This window comes from Pogona vitticeps, chromosome 5 (genome assembly GCF_051106095.1).
Source record: "Pogona vitticeps strain Pit_001003342236 chromosome 5, PviZW2.1, whole genome shotgun sequence".
NCBI lineage: Eukaryota > Metazoa > Chordata > Lepidosauria > Squamata > Agamidae > Pogona > Pogona vitticeps.
The window spans coordinates 9,417,689-9,443,594 of NC_135787.1; the positions used below are offsets into that span (position 1 = coordinate 9,417,689).

The 25,906-nt window shown below is 42.9% G+C and overlaps 1 protein-coding gene across 2 annotated transcripts in view; it reads left to right on the forward strand.

Annotated features, from left to right (window-relative positions):
• The window catches only part of SHROOM3 (shroom family member 3), a 212,177-nt gene that overhangs the window by 154,977 nt on the left and 31,294 nt on the right, over positions 1–25,906 (forward strand). For both annotated transcript variants that reach the window (XM_078394482.1, XM_073002063.2), the window contains 2 exons: positions 7,129–7,260; positions 22,320–22,451. In XM_078394482.1, coding sequence (XP_078250608.1) covers positions 7,129–7,260; positions 22,320–22,451 — 264 coding nt within the window. The remainder of the gene's footprint in view (positions 1–7,128; positions 7,261–22,319; positions 22,452–25,906) is intronic.

Genomic DNA, 25,906 nt, shown 5'->3' on the forward strand with positions numbered 1-25,906 from the left:
CAGGAGACCTGAGCTTAAATCCCCATTTTGACGTGGAATTTTGCTGGGAGTGGTGGCGACAGTAAACCACTCCTCGGACATCTCACGTGCCTTGAGAACTCGTAGGATCACTCTTCATCCAAATCAACTTGAGGACACATAACGATCACGGTTTGACAATCCGCTAACAAAGCACGAGGGGCATTCTGGCTTCTGTGAGTACTTATATACTTAGATATACTTATCTAACATCTGAAACAAATGAAATATGCTTTCCCTCTCATCAGGATTGTTCTATTCATATGCTAATTTATGCAGATTTAAATCAAACATTGAATGGGTTTAAACAAACATAACTAATCAACAAAAGTGCTTTAATTGAATGGCATCCTTAGTAATTAGAAAAAGTGTTAGCTTTAATAAATGATAAATGTGCTAGAAGACTGAAAACGATCATCTTGTAGATATCATCCCTGTCGTATGACATGGGTGGAACTTTAGATGCAACAGAACGTAGCTTGGTTCAGATATTTTTCAGAAATACAAAAAGTGTAATAGATATAATGATATGACTTAGATACTGTATTACTTTCATCTAGCGTTTTCTTAAATGTTTACTTCCTTTGCCTATATTACTTTAGTGTATAAAGAATAGCAACCCTACCAGTTGGATTAGTACTGCAATCCTTGAATTATAAAAAACCCCCGACTATGTCCTTAGTCAGTTCATGGGTGAGATTTATTTATTTATCTGTTTTTTTCTAGTACATATATACTACCCCATTAGTGTACGGCATTATTTCGAACAGTTTACATAAAACCTGCAAATAAGTAAAACGTCAAACATAATACAGTGGTGCCTCACTTAATGATGCTAATTCGTTCCAGCAAAATCGCTGTAGAGTGAAAAGGTTGTCAACCAAAATTAAAAAAACCATTGAAACGCATTGAAAACCGTTCAGTGCATTCCAATGGGCTGAATACCTGCTCGTCCAGCGAAGGTCCTCCATACAGATGCCATTTCCGGTGCCTGTACAGCAAGGAATCCATCCAAAAACACCGCAGGGAGCCATTTTGAGCAGCCGGTGGCCATTTTGAAAACCTGACGATCAGCTGTTTTGATCGTCGTAATGCAAAAAATTGGTTCCCGAAGCAGGGAACAGATCTTCGCAAAGCGAAAAAAATCCATTTAAAACATTGTTTTGTGATCGCAATTGCGATCACAAAAACATCGTTGTGAAGCAGATTCATCATTAAACGGGATAATCGTTAAGCGGGATACGACTGTATAAACAACTACACCAAGAAACCGGCATAGGTGCATCAAAATCAGAATGGGGCAGAAAATTCAAAAGGCTACCTTCAAAAGCCTCTCAAACTTGAAGTGTCTTCAGCATCCTTTTAAAACAAGAGAGGGAGGGGGCCAGGAAGTGATTTATCAAGGATGGTGCCACTGCTGAAAAGTCTTGGTTTCTTGTAGAAGATTTTCTGGCCTTCTTCCGCGTAGCCACCCAGAGGAAAATAAACTGGGAGGATCTGGTGGCATGGGAAGATTAGCTTGGGGAGAAACACGCTGACAGATGAGACTGGTTGTTATTGTTGTTTTGTCCTCCAGCCTCCTGCTCACAGCTTTGCATCTACCTGATTGGGTCCCAACACATTTCAAGGTATACTTGGTGGACTATTGACTTAACTTTAAAAAAAAGACTATCTATCTTCACCCCTTCTTCAAGGATCAGTGCTGTTACTGTGACTGGAATCTAGTTCATCACCGTGTAATGTAAAGTAAGCCAGGTGTAACTTTCCTGAGCCATATGCCCAAACAGTGCAGGTCACACAGTTCAGTACCACATGTGGTTCTTGTCACTACTGATGGTGCAATGTGCCGGTGGATAGCACTTCCACCTTGGGAACATGGTATGCCCATCTAGCAACACATCAGGACTTCAGCCATTATATTTTAAATATATGTATAACACCTTCAGCCTCCTCGAAGCATTATTCCCATATATTGTCTTGTTTTCCACCCTGATGATATTCCAAATACAGCATTCTAATGAAGTGTCCATGGATTCTTTCAGGAAGTCTACATGGAAGTAAACATATTGGCAACATGCCCAGGCATCACCAGCTTGTTGTTGTTTTTTTAATTTAATTTAATGGGGTGATCCTCTTCCACCTGAAAATGATGTATTTAGCTATATCCAGGAAAAGAAAAGAAATGACCCCAGGCACAGGTTAATGAGGAGGTCCTGGTAAAATTTGAAAACTGGGCCAGAGTGACAGGATGAATTGAGCTACACCATATGCTATTCCAGTATACGTTTTGAAATCATTTTGTGGTGTACTCTAGTCTAGAGTTCCTTAGAAATAGCAGCGCCTCCACCTTTTATTTCATGCTAAGAATGCAAGTTCTAATTGCCTGCCCTATAATTGCCCTTAATATTAGTCTAATTAGTGGTAGTCCTGGTATGCAGAATTCCTATTATTCTACATTCCAGCTAGTTCCTAATGCTAGATTGGGAACAAAACTGGCATTTAAATAAATGGTGTTGGTTAATTAGAAGGAGGATTTCTTTCTAGTCTTTCTTATCAAGATCATCAGCAATCTGAATTCTTGTTCAAGAACTAGATGGTGATCTCTTGGCTCTGTGAGTTAAACAGAACAATTGTGTATTGTAGAAAGAGGCCTTTAATTACACTGCAATGCTTCGTACATCTCACACAGCAGATTTATACATAGATTGAGCTTTGGATCAGGTTATGTTGTGGTTTGCTGGTACCTACCTAAGAAGAGTCATCAGGTTTTTGGAGTGAGCTTGAATGGGTCACTGACAGCCTAACTCACAGGCTGAAATCCAGTAGTAAGTTGCAACTAGAGTAGAACGAATTTAATCAGTAGAACTTGCATAGTTGTTGACCTACCAGATCTCCACTGATTCAATTGTCCTACTCTATTTGTGACCTAGTGTTGGATTTCAGCCACAGTCTTGTACTATGGTTAAACTTTTTTTAAAAATTGCCCAGGTTCCCAGCCAGCATGGATTGTGGCCAAGGGAACTATAGTCTGAAAACCAATGTTTCCAAGCATTGGTGTGAAAGATATACCAGGGATGTGTGAGCTGCTTGGAAAAAAAACATATTACTGTAACAAAGGCTGAAATCTTGGTGCTTTATTACACATGTGGGAATATACTGCCATGCAGCTTCTCTTAGCCCTCCAGTAATCTAGAGCAAATCAAACCTGAATTATCTCTGAAGGCAAAAATGTTGAGACTGAGGCTCTCCTAATTTGGACACAACATGAAAAGGCAAGATTCAGTGGAAAAGATAATAATGCAGGAAAAGAGGAAGATGAAATGCAAGATGGGTTGACTCCCTAAAGGAAATTATGCACACCACACTTTACTGCAGTGTTTTATCTAACATTTTAAATATAATGTTTATCCGGTTCTAAAATATTTGTATAACATACTGCTTTTAAATATTTGAAATATTGTCTTTTCAAATGATGTCAGCTACCTTGTCCTGATAAGAAAAGGTGAGGTAAAGATGCTTTAAATAAACGAATATAAATAAATAAATAAATGCAAATTGGCACAGAATGACAGCGCCTTCCGTTGTAGTATTTTCAAGATCAGAAGCAGCCGATGGGTTATTTGTACCTTTTAAAAATGGATCAGCCGATCATTCTGTCCTTACTGTGTAAGAAGTACTTTGGTACTTAAAGGACAGCTTGGGCAAATTACCATATTTTTCCATGTGTAAGACTATACTTTTTTCTCAAATCTTTAGACTAAAAATTGAAGGCCGTCTTATACACGGAAGTAAGCTGAAGAGAGAACAAAAACAAGTGGAGGGGAAAGCAGGGATCAAAGCGATCCTGCAGCGTTTTGATCCCTTTCCTCCTACACTTGCTAAACCCCACTTAGATTTCTTAATTTTGGATTAGAAAAGGGGGGGCATCTTATACATGTGGGTGTCTTATACACGGAAAAATCCGGTACAAAGATCTTGATGAGGAAGGCGGGAAAACAGTGGCCTAGAGGCGTGGACTCTTTGGGGACTTGAAAATTCCTCACGCAGGTGTCTAGTCAAGACAGCTCCACCCACAAGAACAAAGAACGGAGTAAGCATTCTTCCCACTCCTCCTGTTGTTCATACAAGATTAGGATGGAGTGGTTTTGCATCGCCGGAGTGCCGCAGTAGCCCTCGACCTGGCGTGTAAAAGAATCCTTCCCAGATTATACACAGAGAAGTGACAAGTGTAGCCCGTAAAGCCAAGCGGAGTGGGATTTAGGCGAAAGGGCAAGCAGCTGAGGGAGGATTTGGAAAGCCACTGTGACATACGGCAACAAGCCCCGTGCAAAAATGCCATTGAGAGGCAGAAATTCTCCCGTCTACTAGGTGACGGTGTTGTAGCGGTCCTTTCTTGGCTGTGCCTCAGCGGCAGGGCAGTGGCTTAAAATTCCTTCTCGGCACGTGGGGGCTTGATAGGCAGCAGTGAGCAGTAGGGGAAAGGTTCGGCCGGCCACAGAGAAGGCTTCCCTTTCTTTCTCTCCGGGCAATGGAATCCCAGCTATCCAAAGCATCCTAAAGCCTTATAGGATGGCCTGTGGCTGGAGCCCTAAGCTTTCTGAATGTTACCATCGTGGCAGAACTCTTGCCAATTTTCTTCTCCGGGCTTAATGGGGATAAAGGAACATAACGTTTTCCTTTCACACATTTTTTCTTTCATTTTTTTCCTCTCTCATGTATTTGCCCCACAAGGAAGAAGAGAAATCAGGACAACTCAATAGAATCTCCCCTTGCTATGGATTCTCTCTAGTTCCCTTCCCACAATTGTTGCCCATTCTTATAAGAAAAATGTTTCGGGTTTTTTTAACTGCGATCTCAGCATAACTTGGGGAGACTGCTTTGTAATGCCTTTGTAAGACTAATAATGGCAGAGAAACGTCTACAAAACACCCCTTAATCAATAAATCATCACCTGCACCATGGGGAATTAATTATATGTGTGTGGGGGGTGTTCTGGGGTGCAGACTCCTTTTATGCATGCACACATCACATTGTTATAAACTATCAAGTTGCATCCAACTGACAGCCACCATTTAAGGTTAAATGACATGTTGAAGGACTACTTTACCCTTGCCATTCCTCTGTGAACATCCATGACTGATTCAAGCCCAGATCTCCTAAGTCACAGTCCAGTATTACATCTTTTACACCAATACTGGCTGTCTGCCAAATTCCTGCATTACTGAAATTGTCATGTTCCCCATAAAGTGGGAGGAGATTTCCATTAATGATGGGTTTTCTTCATACGTCCTCCCTTCTGAAGGAAGAAAATGCTATAAAGCATTTTTTTTTTTGCAATTTCCTCTGGACAGTCCAGCTAGCGCTTTTCTTTTGTCAGGACGCTGTGCTACCCACATGGGTAGATTTGGGAGATAAGCTCTCTGGGTTGGGGAATACAACCTCAGTAGCACAGTTACTCACAGTACTAAGCAGGCACTGTACCTGTTGAAGGTACAGGTGCAAGAGGCAGTGCAGTCCAGGCATGCCTGTGTGCAGAATCCCATGTCAGAGTGAGAAGGGCTCTTTTCATGCTTACATAGTATAGGGGGAATCTTCCTTAATTACAGCTGTTGCGATTGCAATATTTGACAAAGGTGCAGAATTTTAATGTGAAAGTCACAACGTGTACAAACCAGATTCCTCGTACAATAAACACTACAATAATCATGATTATTGGTTAACCTGTGGAATCCGCTTTGCCATTTATAAGAAGTAACGGCAGTTGACAACATCTTTTTTTTTCATATGTCAGATTTTAACTTTGTTTTATCAGAACAGACCTGGGGAAAGTTACGTTTGGGGACTACCGTGCCCAGAATCCCCGTGGGCCATGTTGATGGAGGTGGGTGGGTTCTGTGAGTTGCAGTATAGAAAAAAACAAGGAAAGAACAAACTTCCTGAGCGCTAGACCAGACGTGCCACAGCTTAAGTCAGTGATAAATGTACATAAGACCCCCAGGTTCAGTGCATGGCGTCTCCAATTAAAATCAGAATAAAGAAGTAGATGGTTGGGGGAACTTGCTTTTCTGTGGGAGAGTTTGGAGAGCTTCTGCCAGCCAACACCATAAGGTACCAGGCTCAATGCACAAACACTTGAATAAGCCAGCTCATTCATCTATTTATACTGTACACGCACGCATGCATGCACGCACGCACGCACGCACACATACATACATACATACATACATACATACATACATACATACATACATACATACATAGTACTTAAAAGGGCCCATGGTGGCTTGCATCATTAAAAAGACAATATTTAAAAGCTAAAAACAATAACTATATAAATACTGAAAAAGAATTGAACAAGTATTATATTAAAAACAGTAAATCAAATCAAAAGTAAAAATACATTTGAAATCAACAGCACAGAAAGCTTCCTTTTGAACTTAGTAAAGGTAAAGGTTCCCCCTGACATTTAGTCCAGTCGTGTCTGACTCTAGGCCGCGGTGCTCATCCCCATTTCCAAGCCGTAGAGCCAGTGTTTGTCCAAAGACTGTTTCTGTGGTCACGTGGCCAGCGCGACTAGACACGGAACGCCGTGACCTTCCCACCGTGGTGGTACCTATTTATCTACTTGCATTTGCATGCTTTCGAACTGCTAGGTTGGACTTAGTAGACTTGCTTAAATATGGAAGAGAGACATAGCTGTATACATTTGGTGGCATGTAAAGAGACTCCTTTAGGATTGCACCTAAAACTTTTAGTGATATAATACTGCAACCATCTGCACATTTTCCCAGGAATGAGCGCTATTGATCTCAACAGGATTGACTTCTTGGAAGATGTGTGTGAGCTTGTTGCTGTGTAGGAACAATCTTTTCATACCATGTTGTCTTGAATTCCATGAATCAAGTCTGTTTCTGTGGCTGTATTGTCACGTTTCTTTTGAGCAGTTGTTTTATAATTATCTTATGATTGTAATGTTTGCCCACGGTTATAGGGTTCTCTCTAACATACAGTATTCTGTTAAAAAGGAATTTGCTGTTTTATTCCTGAATGTTTCTTACAAAAAGGTGATAGCACCGTCAGTTATGTTTGCTTTGGTTTTTCTCTTCACAGAGATACATGTGAAGCAAAGTGGCTCGGTGGCGTTGCTTCTCCCGAGCTATTTCATTCAGAATGCCTCAAGTCTGGTTCTCAAGAGAGCAAAGCAGCCTGGCCAGGTGGCGTTAGACTACAGCTGAGGAACAGGTGAGAGAAGGAATATTTCACTGATGCGTCCTTTTGTCTTTGTGCTCCTTTCTTATATCCTTCAAATCACATTTTCCCCAAACAAGATACAGTCATACCCCACTGGACGATTACCCCGCTCTACGAGGAATCCGTTTTATGTTGATGTTTTAGTGGTCACTTTTGCGATTGCAAAACAATGTTTTAAATGGGGTTTTTTCGCTGTGCAATGATCGGTTCCCTGCTTCGGGAACCGATTTTCGCTTTACGACGATCAGCAAACAGCTGATCATTGGGTTTCAAAATGGCCGGTGGCTGAAGAAAATGCCCCCCCGCTGTTTTCTAGGACTGATTCCTTGCTTTATAGGCACCGAAAATGGCAGCTGTATGGAGGATCTTCGCTGGACGAGCAGGTATTCAGCCCATTGGAATGCATTGAACGGTTTTCAATGAGTTTCAATGGGTTTTTTTTATTTCGTTTGACAATGTTTTCGCTCTACAGCGATTTCGCTGGAACGAATTAATGTCGTTAAGCGAGGCACCACTGTACTTCCATGGATTCAGCTGCAGGCAGTTTTTCGACTAGTCATACAGACAAACCAAAGAAAATACGGTTTTGTTTTTTAATTGATGGAGCGTCTCAGGGATAGTCTACTAGAATCTTTTAATAATAATAATAAAAATCACTTCCCCAGCCCTCTGCGGAGAAGTGGAGGAAATGTTTCGCTCTCCAGTATCGTGAAGTGGTTTGCTTATTAAGCCACTTTGTGATATCAGGAGGAGCCAAACCAAATACATAGGATCATACCTAATGGCATGTTGTACCCCCTCCTGACCCGAGTTAACCTTGTTTAGCCCTTACCATTCCACTCCAAAAGGGCCAGTGTAGATGCACCCACAGTTCAAGTGTGTGGTATTTACTTCGGGGTGTTTTTTCAGTAGAACCTCAAGATCCACTAATCAAAGTCAGGTGTAGATTGGAGATTGGTTGTAAACAGAGGGAACAGTGGAGTCGGTTACTGACTGGTGCAAGAGCCTGTCTACCTCCAAATTATGAAAAATCATGGAGTCTGACAGAAAGCTTTCAAAGTGCCAAGCAGATACCTTGACATATAACGCCTTAAACGGCTTAGGACCTGGTTACCTGAAGGACCACTTTCTTCCATACGAGCCTGCTTGTACTCTAAGATCAGGCCAGGAGGCCCTTCTGAAGGTGTCATCCCTGAAAGAGGTGAGGGGGGTGGCATGTCGAAATAGGACCTTTTCGGCTGTTGCCCCCCCCCTCCCCAACTTTCGAACACCCTCCCTATAGAGATCCGTCTGGCTCTGACACTTTTGGCTTTTTGGTGCCAGGCAAAGACCTTTCTGTTTATCCAGCATTGTAATCAAATGGTATCCTTTAGCTTGTCGTATGAGCAGCAGGATCTATTAATGATAAATTGACTGTTTTAATATAGGATATTATTATAATATTGGGCATTTTAATGGTTTTAATGTTTTTCTAAAGTTTTAATATTGTTGCACACCACTCAGAGACTGTTGGTAAGAGTGAGGCTAAGCAATCTTGTAAGTAAGTAAGTAAGTAAGCAAGCAAGCAAGCAAGCAAGCAAGCAAACAAACAAACAAACAAACAAACAAACAAACAAACAAACAAATAAATATGCTGCCTTAAAATAAGGCAGCTGGAAACCATGCACTTTATTTGAAGCCAGTTAATGCATCTTGGAGTATTTAGTGACACCAAAAGAAGGTATGCACTCCTTGCACAACTGGTTTTAAAGCAGGAGTGCTGTCCTAAAGTATTCTGCTACCCTCCTGAAGTTTTAATGCACAACAGCATTTGTAGAGACACTGCAGTGGACTGATAAATTCAGTAACATTGGCAGGGACTTTTGTGAGTCTGTAAAAACAGCCAGAGGAGCACATTCAGACATAAAAGTATACATGTTTTATAAGTGGGATATATCAAAGGCAAGAGATAACTGATTGGAATGTGCACGCCATTGGGGGGGGGAGGGGAGAAATAAACCTTCCAGTTTTAGTTATTATTAAACTTCTGGGAATCAAAAAGCCAGGGAGATCTGCTGCAGATCACTAAGAGTTTTACCTGAGGTGGTGGTGGTGGGAATAAATGTAAAGTAATATATATATAAAATCTTTTTTTGTTTGGCCCTCTATATTGTTTGCCACATGGAACTAGTCTGGTATAACTAAGGAGGATGCTATGGTATGTGTTAGGCAAAAATCTTTTGCTATGAATAGCTAGAGTCATATCATCCCCGTCTTTTCATGCTGTATCACTTAAAAAGGTAAAGATAAAGGTTCCCCTTGACAATTTTTGTCCAGTTGTGTTCGACTCTAGGGGGCGGTGCTCATCCCCGTTTCCAAGCCATAGAGCCAGCGTTTTGTCCGAAGACAATCTTCCGTGGTCACATGGCCAGTGCGACTTAGACACGGAACGCTGTTACCTTCCCACCGAAGTGGTCCCTATTTATCTACTTGCATTTGCATGCTTTCGAACCGCTAGGTTGGCGGGAGCTGGGACAAGCGACGGGAGCTCATTTCGTCATGTGGATTCGATCTTACGACTGCTTGGTCTTCTGACCCTGCAGTACAGGCTTCTGCGGTTTAGCCCGCAGCGCCACCACGTCCCTTACCTTACCCCTAATTGATAAAAAATAAATAAATTTTAAAAAAAGAAGAAAAAAGAAAGTATAATCATTTTCTATTTCTTCCTATTATGGTCTGTGGGCACAATCCAACATTGCCGTTCTGTGGATAGACCTGAATCCAGCCACAGAACCAAGAGGGGGACCGTTTCCATTTCCTCCACATTTTCCCACACCCAACGTTAGCCCTCAACACTTATTGCAGAAGGGCTGGGAAGCTGGTTTTTCAGGAAGCATGGAAACGCTGCAGTGGAGAGAAAAGTAAATTTCGTCACACTGGTGGATATTTGCTAGCGTGATATTTGATTTTAGGCTCTGATTCCTATATTATGTTTTCTTTTATAAGGGCTGTTACATTTTAGTATAGTGCATGGGGAGGTTGGCAGGATCCCAATCTGGGAGGCAGTGGAAGGCAGGAGGGCCTGTCGTGCTCTGGTCCATGGGGTCACGAAGAGTCGGACATGACTTAACGACTAAACAACAACATGGGGGTTGGAACAAATAAATGAGGCAAAGGAGGAAAGGTGAGACCTTAAAATAGTAGGCAGTGTGTGTCAATATGAGGGAGCTTTACAGTCCAAAGGTAAATAAAGGAATCACCTTACCTTTTTTCTCCCCCCTCCCTGCCTTTTCTCCACCTCAGGATATCCTGGTTCTGCCTCTTTCGGGATGTTTTACTTTCCTGTATTCCTCCACATGTTCTTTTCCTGTGTCTAAATGGGCTGTCAACTACTAGCACGACTGGCCTACCAGGATATATTATTGAGTGGAGTAGTTTTCCTGCACATTCCAACCCTAGACCTAGTTACGTTTTTATTTATTCTCCTTACGCTCAGAGAGCACTAGAGTAGCGCCGTAGTAGCATGTCTTCAAAGAGTCAAACAGAAATAACACTACTGTGAGGATGTTACGAATATCTGCAGCTTTGTCCCCAACACAAAAACTGTGCATCTGCTTTAGCAGATAAGTGTCCCATACAGGCAGCCAGTTGGCTAATATTATGGTGTGATATACAGTATGTGCAAAGAGGGAGCAGTGATTGTTTCTGCACAGTGATGCTTAATGAAACCCATTGCTTGTGCAATGCAGAATTACTCGGGTTTACATTCAAAAAAACCAAGATCATGGCCAGTGGTCCCATCACATCCTGGGAAATAGAAGGGGAAGATATGGAGGCAGTGACAGATTTTACTTTTCAGGGCTCCATGATCGCTGCAGATGGTGACAGCAGCCACGAAATTAAAAGACACCTGCTTCTTGGGAGGAAAGCGATGACAAACCCAGAGAGCATCTTAAAAAGCAGAGCCATCACCTTGCTGACAAAGGTTCGCATAGTCAAAGCTATGGTTTTTCCAGTAGCGATGTATGGAAGTGAGAGCTGGACCATAAAGAAGGCTGACCGCCCAAGAATTGATGCTTTTGAATTGTGGTGCTGGAGGGGGCTCTTGAGAGTCCCCTGGACTGCAAGGAGATCAAACCTATCCATTCTAAAGGAAATCAACCCTGATGGAAGGACAGATCCTGAAGCTGAGGCTCCAGTACTTTGTCCATCTCATGAGAAGAGAAGACTCCCTGGAAAAGACCCTGATTTTAGGAAAGTGTGAAGGCAAGAGGGGAAGGGGACGACAGAGGACGAGATGGTTGGACAGTTTCACCGAAGTGACCAACATGAATTTGACTCAACTCCGGGAGGCAGTGGAATACAGGAGGGCCTGGCGTGCTCTGGTCCATCGGGTCACAAAGAGTTGGGCACGACTAAACAACAACAACATTTAGCAGGATGCTCTGGGATGTTGGGGTCACTTGGGATTTGGGAATTCAGGGGTTCCCATTAGAGATGGGCATGAACCACAGGTTCTGTGGTTCGTGCCGGTTCGTCACCTCCTTCTCCAGCAGGTGTCCACTCAGAGGCAGTGCCCAGAGGAGGCAGGGCGAGGAAGCTTGGGTGCTGCCTCTGAGTGGGCACCCGCTGGAGGAGGCAGGGCTCTCAACACCTGTTTGTCTGAACGATGAACTGGCACGAACTGCCAAACTGGCAGTTCATGCCCATCCCTTGTTTCCACGAATCACACATCTGGTCCCACATACCCAAAGGTTATTTAGACGTATGTTGCTTTTACCATATGCCATACGGCAACCAAGGAGGCTTTCAAAAGCTATTCGTGACATGTTGTTCTTTTTTAATAGCATGGGTGGCCTCTGTTGTACAAAGAGGGGAGGGGAATCGGGGCTTTGCGCATTTGGGACCCTAGGCATGATGTTCAGTTGGGCCCTTTGGGCATGATCTTACATATCCCGTTCACAACACTGGCTTAGATTCCAAGAACAGCGTTATCTGGTTTTGTAGGCAATAGCATTGGGCATGTGCTGGTTGAATCTGAGAAAGCAAATCCTCTTGCCTAAATAGAAAGCCAGGTTTTGTGTGTGGCTATTCCCTAATGATATTAATGTTGGATGACCCGGGTCAACAAGTGCTTTTTCATGTTCACGGCAGCAGAGTGAACAGCTAATACAGCCACACCCAGTGTTTCTGTCTAAGATCTACAGCAAACAGAAATTTGCTGTTTTCTTTGTGTATATGGTTTCTGCCTTGAGGTCATAAAAGTTTTATTCAGATGTTGACTTAGAGAACTGGCTTTCAGTTCTGTTTTTCCACTAGCTATAACTTTGCTTCTAAAACGGTGTATATGACTATTGACATGCTTGCTTGCTTGCTTGCTTGCTTGCTTGCTTGCTTGCTTGCTTACTTACTTACTTACTTACTTACTTACTTACTTACAGCACCTTGTCTCATGCCAAACAGCATGTGTGCATTGCCGGCCATGTTCGAAAGGTACCTGTGTTTTATAAATAATGACTCTTTTGGCTTGTGCCATCTGAGAATATAAGCCTTTATATGTGAAGAAGGATAGGTCCTTTTTCCAGAATACAGTGGTGCCCTGCATAGCGACGATAATCCGTTCCGGATAAATCATTGCTATCCGGAAACATCGCTATACGGAACGAAAAACCCCATAGGAACACATTAAACTCTGATTAATGCGTTCCTATGGGGCAAAAACTCACTGCTGTGCGGAAATCCTCCATCCGGCCGCCATTTTCACTGCCTCGGTAAGCGAGGAATCGGCGCGAAAACGCTGTGGGCAGCCATTTTGTTGACCCGGTGGTCATTTTGGAATCAGCTGTTTTAAAACATCGCGGTGTGAAGATCGGTAAGCAAAACGCTTACCGATCATCGCAATGCGATGTTTTCCCTATTTAAACATCGCAATGCGATCACTTTTGCGATCGCAAAATTCGCATCTCTATGCGGATTCGTTGTTAAACAGGGCGCTTGTTATGCGAGGCACCACTGTATCCTTTAAACTGCAGGTAAGCTTTGCAAGGCCATTGTATGAGTGAGCTCACCCTTCAGAATATGTGAAAGATTAAAACCACTTCAAGTTCCAGTTCAATGTATTTCTTACAGAAATGAGCAGAGAAATTTGTGGTCAGCAACTTGAACATGATATCATCATTTTAAAAAAAAACACACAAGAGTCCAAAGAATAACTGATTAAAGCAGCACAGTGGGGAAAGGCTCTGGGACTCAGTAGCATAACTAAATCCAGTCTTGACCTCTTTTACCATCCACATGAAGATAAGGGGAGATGCCATAAATCAAATATATTAGGACGTTGGTTTCTCATTGCAGGAAATGCATATGACCAATAATTTGTGAATATCCAGTCATGCATCCCACAGATGATCTCCACAGGAGCTTTGTTAGCATGAGGCTGAGTCCTGTGGTAGAGGAGCAGAGGTGTCCTGAAATATAGATCTTTGAAGATTTGTGCAGAGCTAGGAAGACTTGTTGGAGCTACAGATTAAAGAATCCAGTAGTCAGCAAAAAGTGAAATAAAAACAATATAAAAAATGGTTTTTCCAAGGTCTGGAATTTGGCTCCATGGCTGTTCTTATCCTTTATTCTAGAAGGAAGCAAGGAAAGGACTGAATTAGTGATCCATGTGGTTCTTTTCTTTTATTTTTGAAGACAGCATGAATATTATGGGCTGTTAAGTCAATTCTGACTTCTGGTCACTCTAGTAAGTTTTCCAGGGTATATGAGACATTTAAGGAGTGGTTTTACTATGGCATCCCTCGGAGGATTCCATGACTGAGTAAGGATTTGAACTCGGTTCTCCTTACCGGACACTGTCCGCAGCTCTCTTTGAAACCGTACGATAGATAGATAGATAGATAGATAGATAGATAGATAGATAGATAGATAGATAGATAGATAGATAGATAGATAGATAGATAGATAGATAGATAGATAGATAGATAGATAGATAGATAGATAGATAGATAGATAGATAGATAGATAGATAGATAGATAGATAGATAGATAGAAGTAATTTTAAAAGAATGCAATGAATTGGTGACAATTTGGAAAACAATCATTACGATGATGATAGCACCGATTTGTGAAATAGTATTCACCAATCCTCAAAAATAAGAATTGAAAGATCTGCTAAATTGTCATTGTAAGAACACATTGTAAGAACACATGTCATTGTAAGAGTGACAATTCTACTTTGCAAATGAGAACCAGTCATTTCTTGTGCTTCTGCCTACCTAGAATTCATTTAAATTCACCGAGCAGACAGAATCACAGGAATACTATGTGTAATCCAGATTGTGTTAAATCACTTCTACTTTGATCCATGAGAAGATACCCTGGTTAACGTTTCACCAGTTTATACAAATTAAAACTACAAAGCTATTTTTTTTTAATTTCCTCTCCTCCCCCACTTTTTCACTCCTTATAAAGAAATAATCCAAAATAATCCTGAGCTTCATTCCAGAGAAACTGAGTATGATAAGACACTTTGATTTTCATGGTCAGGTTAAGAGTGCATTTAACTTTCCTTTTATTGAATTTTTTGGGATGTTCCCAACCATTTCACAATTTTCTTTCTAATGAAGACCTGGAAGAAAAAAAATATATATTACGAGGACATGCAGTAAAAACCTTTTGCAGTGATTTGTCATTTTTCTGTGCAGGGTTGTCGTTGTAACCCACTACCTAATGACAAAGGAGACTTGTGGTTTAATCATGCATTTTGCCATACAGCTTGCACCCCATTTGTACACGTACTTCCCCTGCCAGCTGACACTGAAAGCCATCCAGATTCTCATTTTTTCTCTTTTCCTCATGTGTCCCTCAAAGGCTTAAATTGGTTCATAATTCCTTGTAGGCTTGTATTTGTAAATTTCCACCTACAGTATCAGTATGCCTGCTGTTCCAGTTCGCTAAGATTTAATGCCTCAGAGTGAAGTAAGAAATAACACTTTTAGGGAATTTCACAATTTCTATGGACTCAATACAAGATGAGGAACAAAGAGCAGGAGAGGCTGGCCTAGGGACCAAATACCAGCACGTTTTGGATATTGTTTTGAGGCTTGTTGTCAAAAATGCTGATGAATTGCCACAAAGCAACTTCCAATCTGCCAGTCATGGGTGAGAGGGGCGGCCTGATTTACAAAATGTGCTTGTTTAGTAATAAGTCTGACAGAACTAGGACGGCTTACTGCGAAGTGAATATGTTTGCATGTCAGGCTGAAAGGCCATTTGCTCACACACTCTTGAAATGGGAGGCCCATCCCAGCCCCTCCCCACTTTGTTGCTTTTTTATTTTGTTTTTGTTTGCCACAAATATAATTTGAGCGGATTTATTTCACTGGCTAGAAAAGTCTTCCTGATATGTTGAACTACTGTACATGTTCCATCATCTAGCTGATATTCTTGATGCCTTTGGTGGTAGGCTGGGTAGTTGTATAGCTTTATATGTACTTATACACTTTGTATCTCTCTCTCTCTCTCTCTCTCTCTCTCTCTCTCTCTCTCTCTCTTGAATCCTTTTGCCATGTTATTCTTTTGGGCTAAGTAGGGCTAGAATTTATTTATTTTATTTATTCTATTTATATCCTGCCTATCTAGCCAATTAGACCACTCTAGGTGGCTTACAACAAGGGGTACAACAATGAATAAAAGCAGTTTTACATAAAAAACATTCAACAATAAGGTTTAACACTGGAGAAAGAAAAGAAAAGGGGAATCAGGGATTAACTAAGGGAGGCCCGGAAGGCCTGCCGAAACATAAATGTTTTTAGTTGATTTTTGAAAATGCCCAGCGAGGGAGCCACGCGAATCTCAGGGGGTAAGTTGTTCCAGAGGCGAGGAGCCACTGCCGAGAAGGCCCGGTTTCTTGTCTTTTCCTTCCGGGCCTCCCTCGGCGTTAGACCCCTCAGCCTCACCTCCTGGCTTGCGCGGGTGATACGGGTAGATCTTGGTGGGAGAAGGCGTTCCGCCAAGTATCGAGGCCCTAAACCGTTTAGGGCTTTATACGTGAGCATCAACACTTTGAAGTCGATGCGGAATCGGATGGGCAGCCAGTGCAATGCGGCCAGAGTGGGTGAAATGTGTTGGAATTTTTTCACCCCACTAAGAAGTCTGGCCGCCGCATTCTGCACCACCTGAAGTTTCCGCAGCAGCCTCAAAGGCAGCCCCACGTAGAGCGCAGAGGAAAGAAACTTGCACGAAACCTGGCTGATGTTTTGTTGACTGTTGGATTTAACAAGATTGCGCTAGGTGTACCAATGACCTTACACTGTATAAGACAGCTTTTTGGGTTCCTGTGTTCCTGTTATTGAAGAACACAGCACAATCAACAGCATTCTGTCCTTGGTGCTTAAGAAGTGATGAAATCTTGCTGAATGTTACTAATAAATAAATGAATAAATAAATACCACATTTTTCCGTGTATAAGATGCCCCATGTATAAGGTGCCCCCCACTTTTCTAACCCAAAATTAAGACATCTAAGTGGGGCTTAGCAAGTGTAGGTGGAAAGGAATCAAAGCTATCCCGCGACTGCATGATCGTTTTGATCCCTTTCCCCCTTATACAGCAATGAGATTGCTTTGAGCCTTTCCCCCTCCTTTTGCTAAGCCCCATGGGACTTAGTAAGCAGAGGGGAAAGCAAGGATCAAAGCCATCCTGCAGCACTTTGATCCCTGCTTTCCTTTTGCTAAGGCTTAGCAAGTGGAGGCAAAAACAGGGATCAAAGCTCTGCAGGATCACTTTGATCCCTGCTTTCCCCTCCACTTGTTTTTTTCTCCTCAGCTTATTTCCGTGTATAAGACGACCCTCAATTTTTAGTCTAAAGATTTTAGACAAAAGTATAGTCTTATATGTGGAAAAATTAAATAACCAAGCTCTGTGCCTGTCCTCATATTTCCATATGCATGAGAGAACAGTGAAAGATTGTGTGTGCACTTTTGATTAAATTACAGTTTCCCTTTAGAACTAAATTTATGGAACCATGCTTTGTTCTAATTCTGGTATGTTAGTTAATTACCTATCCCTACCCTCCCTCACCTATTCAAACAAGCAGAATACAACCCCTTGCGATACAAGGAACCTCTGGGCTGCATTAAATCACAGTTAGACACTGTAATCTATGTTTTCCAGTCAACAGTGGGTTATGGACACAATACAAGGTGTTTCAGCCCGCAAGTATTTCATCTGGTCTCTAGGTTGAGATCCACAGCTTCATTATTTACTCATTACTTTGTTCTGGGGCTGTTTGGCTGAAGTGCTTTTAAAATATTACAGGCTTTAAAAAACAGAACAAAACCTTGGCACGCCAGCTGTCTTAACACTCAATTGCTGATGGCTTTGAGGGAGAACATGCTTTATTTCAGTCAAACAAAGGACTTTCTCAAGCAAGAAATGAGAATGTCCTAGGTTTTGATTTAACCACAACTACAAAGAGATCTTGTAAATCCCTCTGGCCTCTGTGAGCTATGCGGAGACATCTTGAAGGCCTCTCTGAAGATGGGATAGTAAATTGTCAAATTCAGTCTGCCCTGCCTTCTCGTTTGTTTGCTTTCCTTGCTTTCTTGGCAAAAGAGATAACAAAAAGAGACCGATTTTAATTATCCTATGCTGTTTGATTTCTGCAATTCCTCTTCTTGGAAATTTTCAGTGCCTATTGATTCTGTCCACAGTCTCAGGTGATGAAGAGACAGGAGAATCTCATACTTTTGGCAGTGTTCAAAAACACAGGTGAAACACAGGGATTTGGTGGCACCTTTTAAATCTCTAATAGCTCAGTGGGTTTCAGCCAGTGGTGCATATGAGGCACAGAAGTACAGTGGTCCCTCGCATTACGATGTTAATTCGTTCCAGTGAAATCGCTGTAGAACGAAAACATCGTAAAGCGAAATTAAAAAGCTCATAGAAACGCATTAAAACCTGTTTAATGCGTTCCTATGGGCTTGAAACTCACTGTCCAGCAAAGATCCTCCATAGTGTGGCCATTTTCGCTGCCTGTGCAGCGAGGAATCCGTCCCAGAAAAGAGCGGGGAGCCATTTTTTTTAACCCAGCGTCCATTTTGAAACCGCCGATCAACTGTTTTAAAATCATCGTTTTGCGAGAATCGGTTCCCGAAGCAGGGAAACGATCATTGCAAAGGGAAAAAACCCCATTCAGACCATCGTTTTGCGATCGCAAAAGATTGTCGTAATGCGGTTTCGTCATTAAATGGGGCGCCCGTCTTGCGAGGCACCACTGTAGTCATTTGGGTTGATGTAAGGCTTTTGTATCACTCTCTAAGAATGCGGTCTCTATCCCTCTGTCCTTTAAACGTTGTGCATTCTTCCTTTAACTGTGGTGCACCCTCTTCCATTAATCTGCCTGCCATGGATTATCAGATGTTAACTTTCTGGCATGGTCATGTTAACTATCAAGCACACAGGCCAAAGGCCTGTTGCTTTTTACCACATACAGAATGTTGCAGAAGCCAATTGATGAGCTACTTATTGAATGTTGTTCACATGCCCAGTTGTTCAACCAACACACAGCTGGCACATCATACATAGCTGTGCTGACTTCCATAATTACCCTTCTGCCCATGATGAAAAGTGTTAGGATTCTGGTCTCAGTATTTCTCCTAATCCCTGTTTCCCTTGCCCATCACCTTATCATAAAAGCAATTCTTCAGCAGTCAGCCTTCTTTATGGTCCTGCTCTCCCTTCCATACATCGCTAGTGGAAAAACCATAGCTTTGACTATGCAGACCTTTGTCGGTAAGGTGAGGTATCTGCTTTTAAAGATGCTGTCTAGGTTTGTCATCGTTTTCCTCCCAAGAAGCAGGCGTCCTTTTAATTTCGTGGCTGCTGTCACCATCTGCAGTGATCATGGAGCCCAGGAGAGTAAAATCTGTCACTGCCTCCATATCTTCCCCTTCTATTTGCCGGGAGGTGATGGGACCAGTGGCCATGATCTTAGTTGTCTGGATGTTGAGCTTCAGACTGTTTTTTTGCACTCTCCTCTTTCATCCTCATTAAGAGAGTTGTAAAATAGGGAAGTAAAATAGGAACCTTTGAGAACTGCTGTGATGGCCGAAACTACTTTTTCTGATTTAAGTGTGACAGCATGTTTGCTTTGTAGGATGTTTTTGGCCTTCCTCTGAGCCACAACTTAGCCATTTCTCAGTATTGTTGATAGTCATTTCTCCTTTTTAAAAAGACTGATATAAAATTAAACAAGTTAATGTTGTCTTACCAAACTTACAACATAAGAGCCAACATTCTGTTTATGTATTAGTCACTGGATATGCCTTCTGTGAAAGTGATTATGTTTGTGGTGTTTTCATATCTGGAGGGGCTGAATGATTCAGTCACATTTGATGTAGAAACACAGTAGAATTACCTGTGCCTCACAGATTGGCTGGGAAACAAAAAGGGGTGGGCAGATTAGTGAATTGTGTAGAGATGCAACAAATAGCTGTTTGTGTGGGCAGACACTTTGTGGTGGATGGCACAGGGATCTTAATTGATCAGCAGTTATATATTTATCCTGCCTGTCCCTCCAAAGCACTATGGACAGCATACATAGACACTGAAACCCTTTTATCTTCACAACATGCCTGTAGCTCTCTCTCTTCTTACTGTATTCCAACACTTTGGGTGTAATTGCATTGGAAAGCCGAATTGGAGTGATTCAGTGTTGCTGCAATTTGATTTGCATGAAACCGCAGTCAGTACTAACACAGGGACTTCAGATTGATTAGGGAGTTCATCATTCATACTAAATGCAGTGCAACTCACATTCCAGCCCACACACACACCCTTTTTCTTTCCTTCCTCTGGTCCCACCTCTGCCAATCCTTCTTTCCTTCCTCTGGTCCCACCTCTGCTGATACTTTTATGGGGCATAAATATGGGAAGTAATAATAATGACTCAGCAATAAGGTGTTATGGTAATCTAGCGCTATTTTCTTATGTGTAGGGTTTTTTTAAATTCAGAGGATGATTGGGGATGAGAAAATAATGCAGGGGGGAGGACTTGTTTCCCCAGTCTTGAAATGCATGCCCTATCTGCTTCCATCACTGAAACACCACCACTCAAACAGATATGCCCCCTATCTTTACAAGAATGTATCATAACTAACCACATAGGGGAAAGCCCATTCTAATCATTCTAGCTTGAAAAAGTAGATGCCCTCCAGCAACGGAGGGGTGGGGGGAAGCCACATTGGGAGCAAAAAGGTCTGGACTGATTTGAATCAGCCTTTGCATCATGTGGGCAGTAAAAATATTTTTAATTCACCCATTTTATAAGCAGAGCAAATCCCACAATATTTGATTACATAGTCACAGCCTTAGTTTGTGAATTACTACAACAGTTAATTATTCAGGTATTCAGTGCAGGGGGAGGCAAACTGAAAAAGCTTTCCCTTTCTAGTATTTCAGTTTTTCTGATGCAGCCTAAGGGAGATTGAGGGGGAAGTATGATTTGTTTTATGAGGCTGCAAGAAGCTGCACCTGTCAAAATTCCAATATAGGCTCTTGAGAGGGGGGTTACTACCAATCAGTCAGTTAATTTTACTGTGTGGATACAGTGTACAGAAACAAAACTCTACGGAGTTAAAGAGAGACTGCCAGAAATGGTTAATCTCCATGACCTGAGTTAACACAGTGGCATCCCACCATACTACCCGTAAAATTAAAATAACTTATTTTGAGTTTTATTGCATTATATAAATTTCCAGCTTTGAGCCTTTGGAGGGTATTTTGTTGTGCTATTATGGCCAAAATCCTCTTGATCCAAAAGTTACACAAAAGGAGTAACTTTTGGATCACTGTAGACATTATCAGTTGCATGCTGAGTCGTACAACTCAGTGCACAACGAATACAGTGGTGCCCCGCATAGCGAGGTTAATCCGTTCCGGATTAACCCGCGCTATGCGGAATCGTCGCTAAACGGGTAGGGAAAACGTATTGAAACGCATTAAACTTAGTTTAATGCGTTCCAATACCTTGCTTACTTACCCGTTCAGCGAGGATTCCCCTTGCCGGCAGCCATTTTCGCGCCCTCGCTAAGCAAGGGCAGGGCGTGAAAATGGCTGCCGGCAGCCATTTCCGGGCTTCCGGCGGCCATTTTGGAGCCGCCGAACAGCTGTTCGGCGGCTCCAGAATGGCCGCCGCAATACCCGATCTTCGCAATGCGGGTTTTCCCCATTGCGAAGATCGGGTATGTTTCTGTATAGCGATCCCGAAAAAGGGATCGCTATACGGAAACATCGCTATACGGTGCACTCGCTAAGCGAGGCACCACTGTAGTTGTTGTTGTTGTTTAGTCGTTAAGTCGTGTCCGACTCTTCGTGACCCCATGGACCAGAGCACGCCAAGCCCTCCTATCTTCCACTGCCTCCCGGAGTAGGGTCAAATTCATGTTGGTTGCTTTGATGACACTGTCCAGCCAGCATTCGAAGGCCCAGGAGCCCATGTATAAGACACCCCCATACACACTTTTCTAACACAAAATTAAGACATTTAAGTAGGGCTGGGGGGGGGGGAAGAAGATGTTTCTGCCCCCAGTGTTATTGTAATATCAATTCTTAAGTACCCATCCACCCTCTGTGTTCAGTGAAGGGCAACCAGGAGATGCATCATCATCAATAATCCCATCCTTGAAGGGACATACAAGGGGGGGGGGCAGTTTGACCACTTCTGCCTTAACATGTAAGGACGGAAGATAAATCTTTTTTTTAAAAAATTGGACAGAAAGAGTTCTCGCTATGATACAGTATTCTGTTTGCACAACTTCCGTTCGATGGTGAGCGAGTTTCTCAGCGGGCTGGACTCAAAAGTGCCTGCAACCTTGAAGAGCAGCAGAGTTGGAATGTAATAAATGTCGAGGAGCAGAAGCCCTGGTGTGTGTATATTCTGGACAGTGCCCACATTGTTTGGCACAGTATAAATGCTAAATCGTAACCACAGTCTTTTCTTTCCACCTGTCGGAGTACCTGAGTGAGTGGCCGCCTCTGCTGATTTTGCCCCTTTTGTTTTCTCCCCAGACGAAGTGACCCGGCGGGCCGCCCGCACTCCTGGCACTCTGCCAAGTTCATCGAGAACCAGCCCGATCTCAGTATGATGCAAATATCTCAGGGCATGATTGGCAGTCCCTGGCATCCCGCCTACCATTCCAGGTAAGCCTGATAATAGCACCTTGGCCCCCGTAAGCTTGCCTCCAAGAAATAGTGCATCGTGTGCTTCTCATAACCAGGAAGAGAACATTTTCTTCCCTGTTGTAAAAAGAGTCCTTTCTCTCCTTCTCATGCTCTGAGCAATAATCTGCTTGCATTCATACACAACTTTTTTTTTAAGCTCCCGTGTTTTAACTGCCTGATGCCAGCTTACATGAACAGATTACGTGAACTGTTGACCTCAACTGTTCTGCAAAATATAGGAGGCCTATCAGGCATTGAGCTTAGCCTAAAATCCTTGGGTGGGTTGCAGGATCTTGTAGGCCTTGGTTGGGTTCCAGATTTGTTTGGCCACTTCGTACAGGGGCAGGGGTTACAGAGAAAAATTTAGACTGAGAAAATGAGAAGAGCCTGCAAATTTAAATTTGATGGATGTGCTTCCTTTGGACCGTTTATTTTGTCACTGCTAGTCCTTGCAAATTTGCTTTTGTTTACAAAATGCCAAGAGAATTTAAGGTTTTTCTTTGGACATTAGAAGATAAAAACATATGTCAGAACCAATTGTGTGCAACTGCCTGTCTGGTCACAGTTTGATGGTCCGAATCCTGTTGTATCTGTTGTGCAATGGGAATGTTCACACTGGCAGATTGGCAGTGATGAAAGGGTCAATTTTTGTGATTTGGAAGTCCAGGCAACTTAGTGTGCACAAGCCATTATTACATCCTGAAATCACAAAATGAAGGCTTTCATCAGTGGCAGTTTGCTGCTGATTTCGACATGCCCGTTGCACAAGTGGAAGTGTGCAATAGGATTTCAATAGATGCCTGTGTGGCGACAATAGATGTCCAAGAAATGGAAAATAACACATCTGGAAAATGTTGATTGTATCCCTGGCTTCCTTTGTGCCTGTAAGCTTTTTCTGCTGTCTTTCCACTTCTAGCGGATTCTGAAGCTCAATAGCATGAGAGCGGTTCCCTTTCCTCCTTAGCTTAGCCGCTGGAATTTGAAGCCCCCTGTGAAACCACAAGTAATTTATTGAGATCAAAGGAGGCAAGAGATGGGAAAGCAGGAAGAAACTAGGATTACCAGGGGGAGGGTGGGAAGAGAGAGCGAGAGAAACCATTTCAGTCGAGACGTGTGTTCTCTTTCGCTCTGTGACACTGGGCACAAATCATCTGGAAGAGACATTCATTCTGCCCCAAAGAGTTTTTTTTCTCTCTCTCTCTCTCTCCTCTCTTTCTTCTTTTCTCTCACCCTGGCCTGGTTCACAGTTCCAAGTCCCAGATTTGTGCTCTCCAGGTCACATCTCTGCTGGCAGAGTTGCTTATTGCTCCAGCTGTTTCTACTTGGTAGAACACCAGTGGCATCTAGCGGTCGTATTGCCAGTTTTTCTGTATCGGCCTTTGTTGTTCCGTAATAGAGGAACGCTGGAGAGCTCACGCTCCGAGAGAGGTCAAGCTGCCAGGGACCGAGATTACTCATCTGTTTGTTTTAAAAAGACAACAAATGACAAAAACAGCTGAGAAAATGAACTTTAAACAAGAAAAATGGCTAGTTCTGTTGAAACCATTCCTTCTCCTCCTCTCCTTTGGCCCTTTCCCTCCCTCCCCCCGTTCTTGTTCTACTCTACAAGACGGTTCAGTCCCTGCATAATAAGTTTGCCGCATTCCTCTTTTTCTCGTTAGTGTTTGGACCTTTTGGTAGGGAGGAAATCAGCCTCAAGGCAGGAGCTCTCAGTGGAAGGAGGACACCAACGCAGAGCAGGCAACCAATGGAGGCCGTAGGAAGGAGGCTGTTACTTTAACCTTTCCATTGCTTTGAGTTGCTGTAATTGTCAGAAGAGGCAAGTGGACATCAAGAACGTGGGAGAGGCGTAACACTTGGAACACACTGATCTCGTCTCATTTCATATGCTAAGCAGGATCTAGCCTGGTTAGAACTTGGAGGAGAGACTGCCAATGAATACCAGAGATTTACAGGTAGGGCTAGCAATTCGGTCCAGAGTCTCGGAGAGCTACCACTGACTGTTGGGACTGGCAGTAGCAGACTAGATGGACCAATGCTCTGATTCTGTATAAAGCAGCTTCCTGGGGTCTTAAAGCCATGCTGGATGAGACCAAATTCATTTTTGCCTTGGGTTTGATGGAGCAGGCAGATCAAACCTGCGGTGGAGATGCTGGAGAAGAAGTGCTTGGAGATCCATGGAAGCCTTTTAGGAATTCATTAGTTTGCTTATCTTGATGTGATTGCAGTTCTCTAGCAGCACGTTAAATGATAGGCTCTCTGTACAGTTAGGGAATTATTGATGTTAAAGAAATAATACTCTTCTCCGTATTTTCCAGTCAATAGAGTCCCTTTAGAGCACTACTGGTTGATTACAAGGTGATCATTATCCTGAGGTGGAGAGGATAGTCATTGCTTATTAGAGACAATAAAAGAGGTGATCAAATCAGGATCTATTCAGGCAGTTCTCTATCCTCAAAAGCAGGGGTGGGGAGAATCAGGGGCTTGGGCCCCAAATATGTGTCTCCAGCCTCAGCTGCCGGCTGCAGGGAGCCCCCTAATGCCTTGTTTTGGCCATTAAAAGAAAGTACCTGGATTGCACCTCTGGTTTTGTTTTAGGGGACTGTAGGGAACCCCTTCCAAAAACCTCCGTCTCCTGGAGACTTTCAGGTGCAGAAATTGACAATTAAAAAAAAACACTTTAAAAAAGTTTTACAGTCCCTGGGAACTGTAGAAATGCTTGTAGCCGCATATTTGGCTTGTCCATGCTGTAGAATCAGACAGCCTCGTTCACCTGGAGGACCAGATTCACTTTGAGAATTCTCGGGGGGGGGGGTTATTTCAGACATGGGGGGGGAGCCACAGAGAAAGGGGACAAAAAAAGAGCAGTCTATCTTTGTGTTAAGTTCTCGCTGCCAATGTCTAAGCCTGAAGAGAAGCACTTCAACCTTGTAGAAGAGGGAAAGGCTGGAAGATCAAACAGGGATATCTGTGAAGATTCTCTGTCATCCAGGTGAGATTATCTGGAAGTTGAGTCATGGCAACTGGACTTCTTCCTAATTAGGTTGAAGCATTTCGCTGTTCATCCAAGTAGCTTCTCCTGATATATCCTCCCTGTTGGTTTCACTCCCCCCTCATCTGAATAGGCTATTCAGACCAGGGGGAAGTGAAACCAACAGGGAGGATATATCAGGGATCTACCAACTCTCCTCAGACTGAAGAAGCTACTTGGATGAGTAGCTAAACGTTTCAACTAGAGACGGGGGTATTTGTATCCGAATATCCCCGCACAGGTGGCCTTAATGAGGATCCAGCTCCATGGGGCCAGACGGTCCACTCCATGATCTGCCGTTGATGCGGACAGCGCAAGTCTACCAATGGCTCCGCGGTGCGCGATTTGCTCGCCACTCCTGGCAGGCGGGAGGACAAGCCATGCTGCAAGGCTGAAGAGTGTC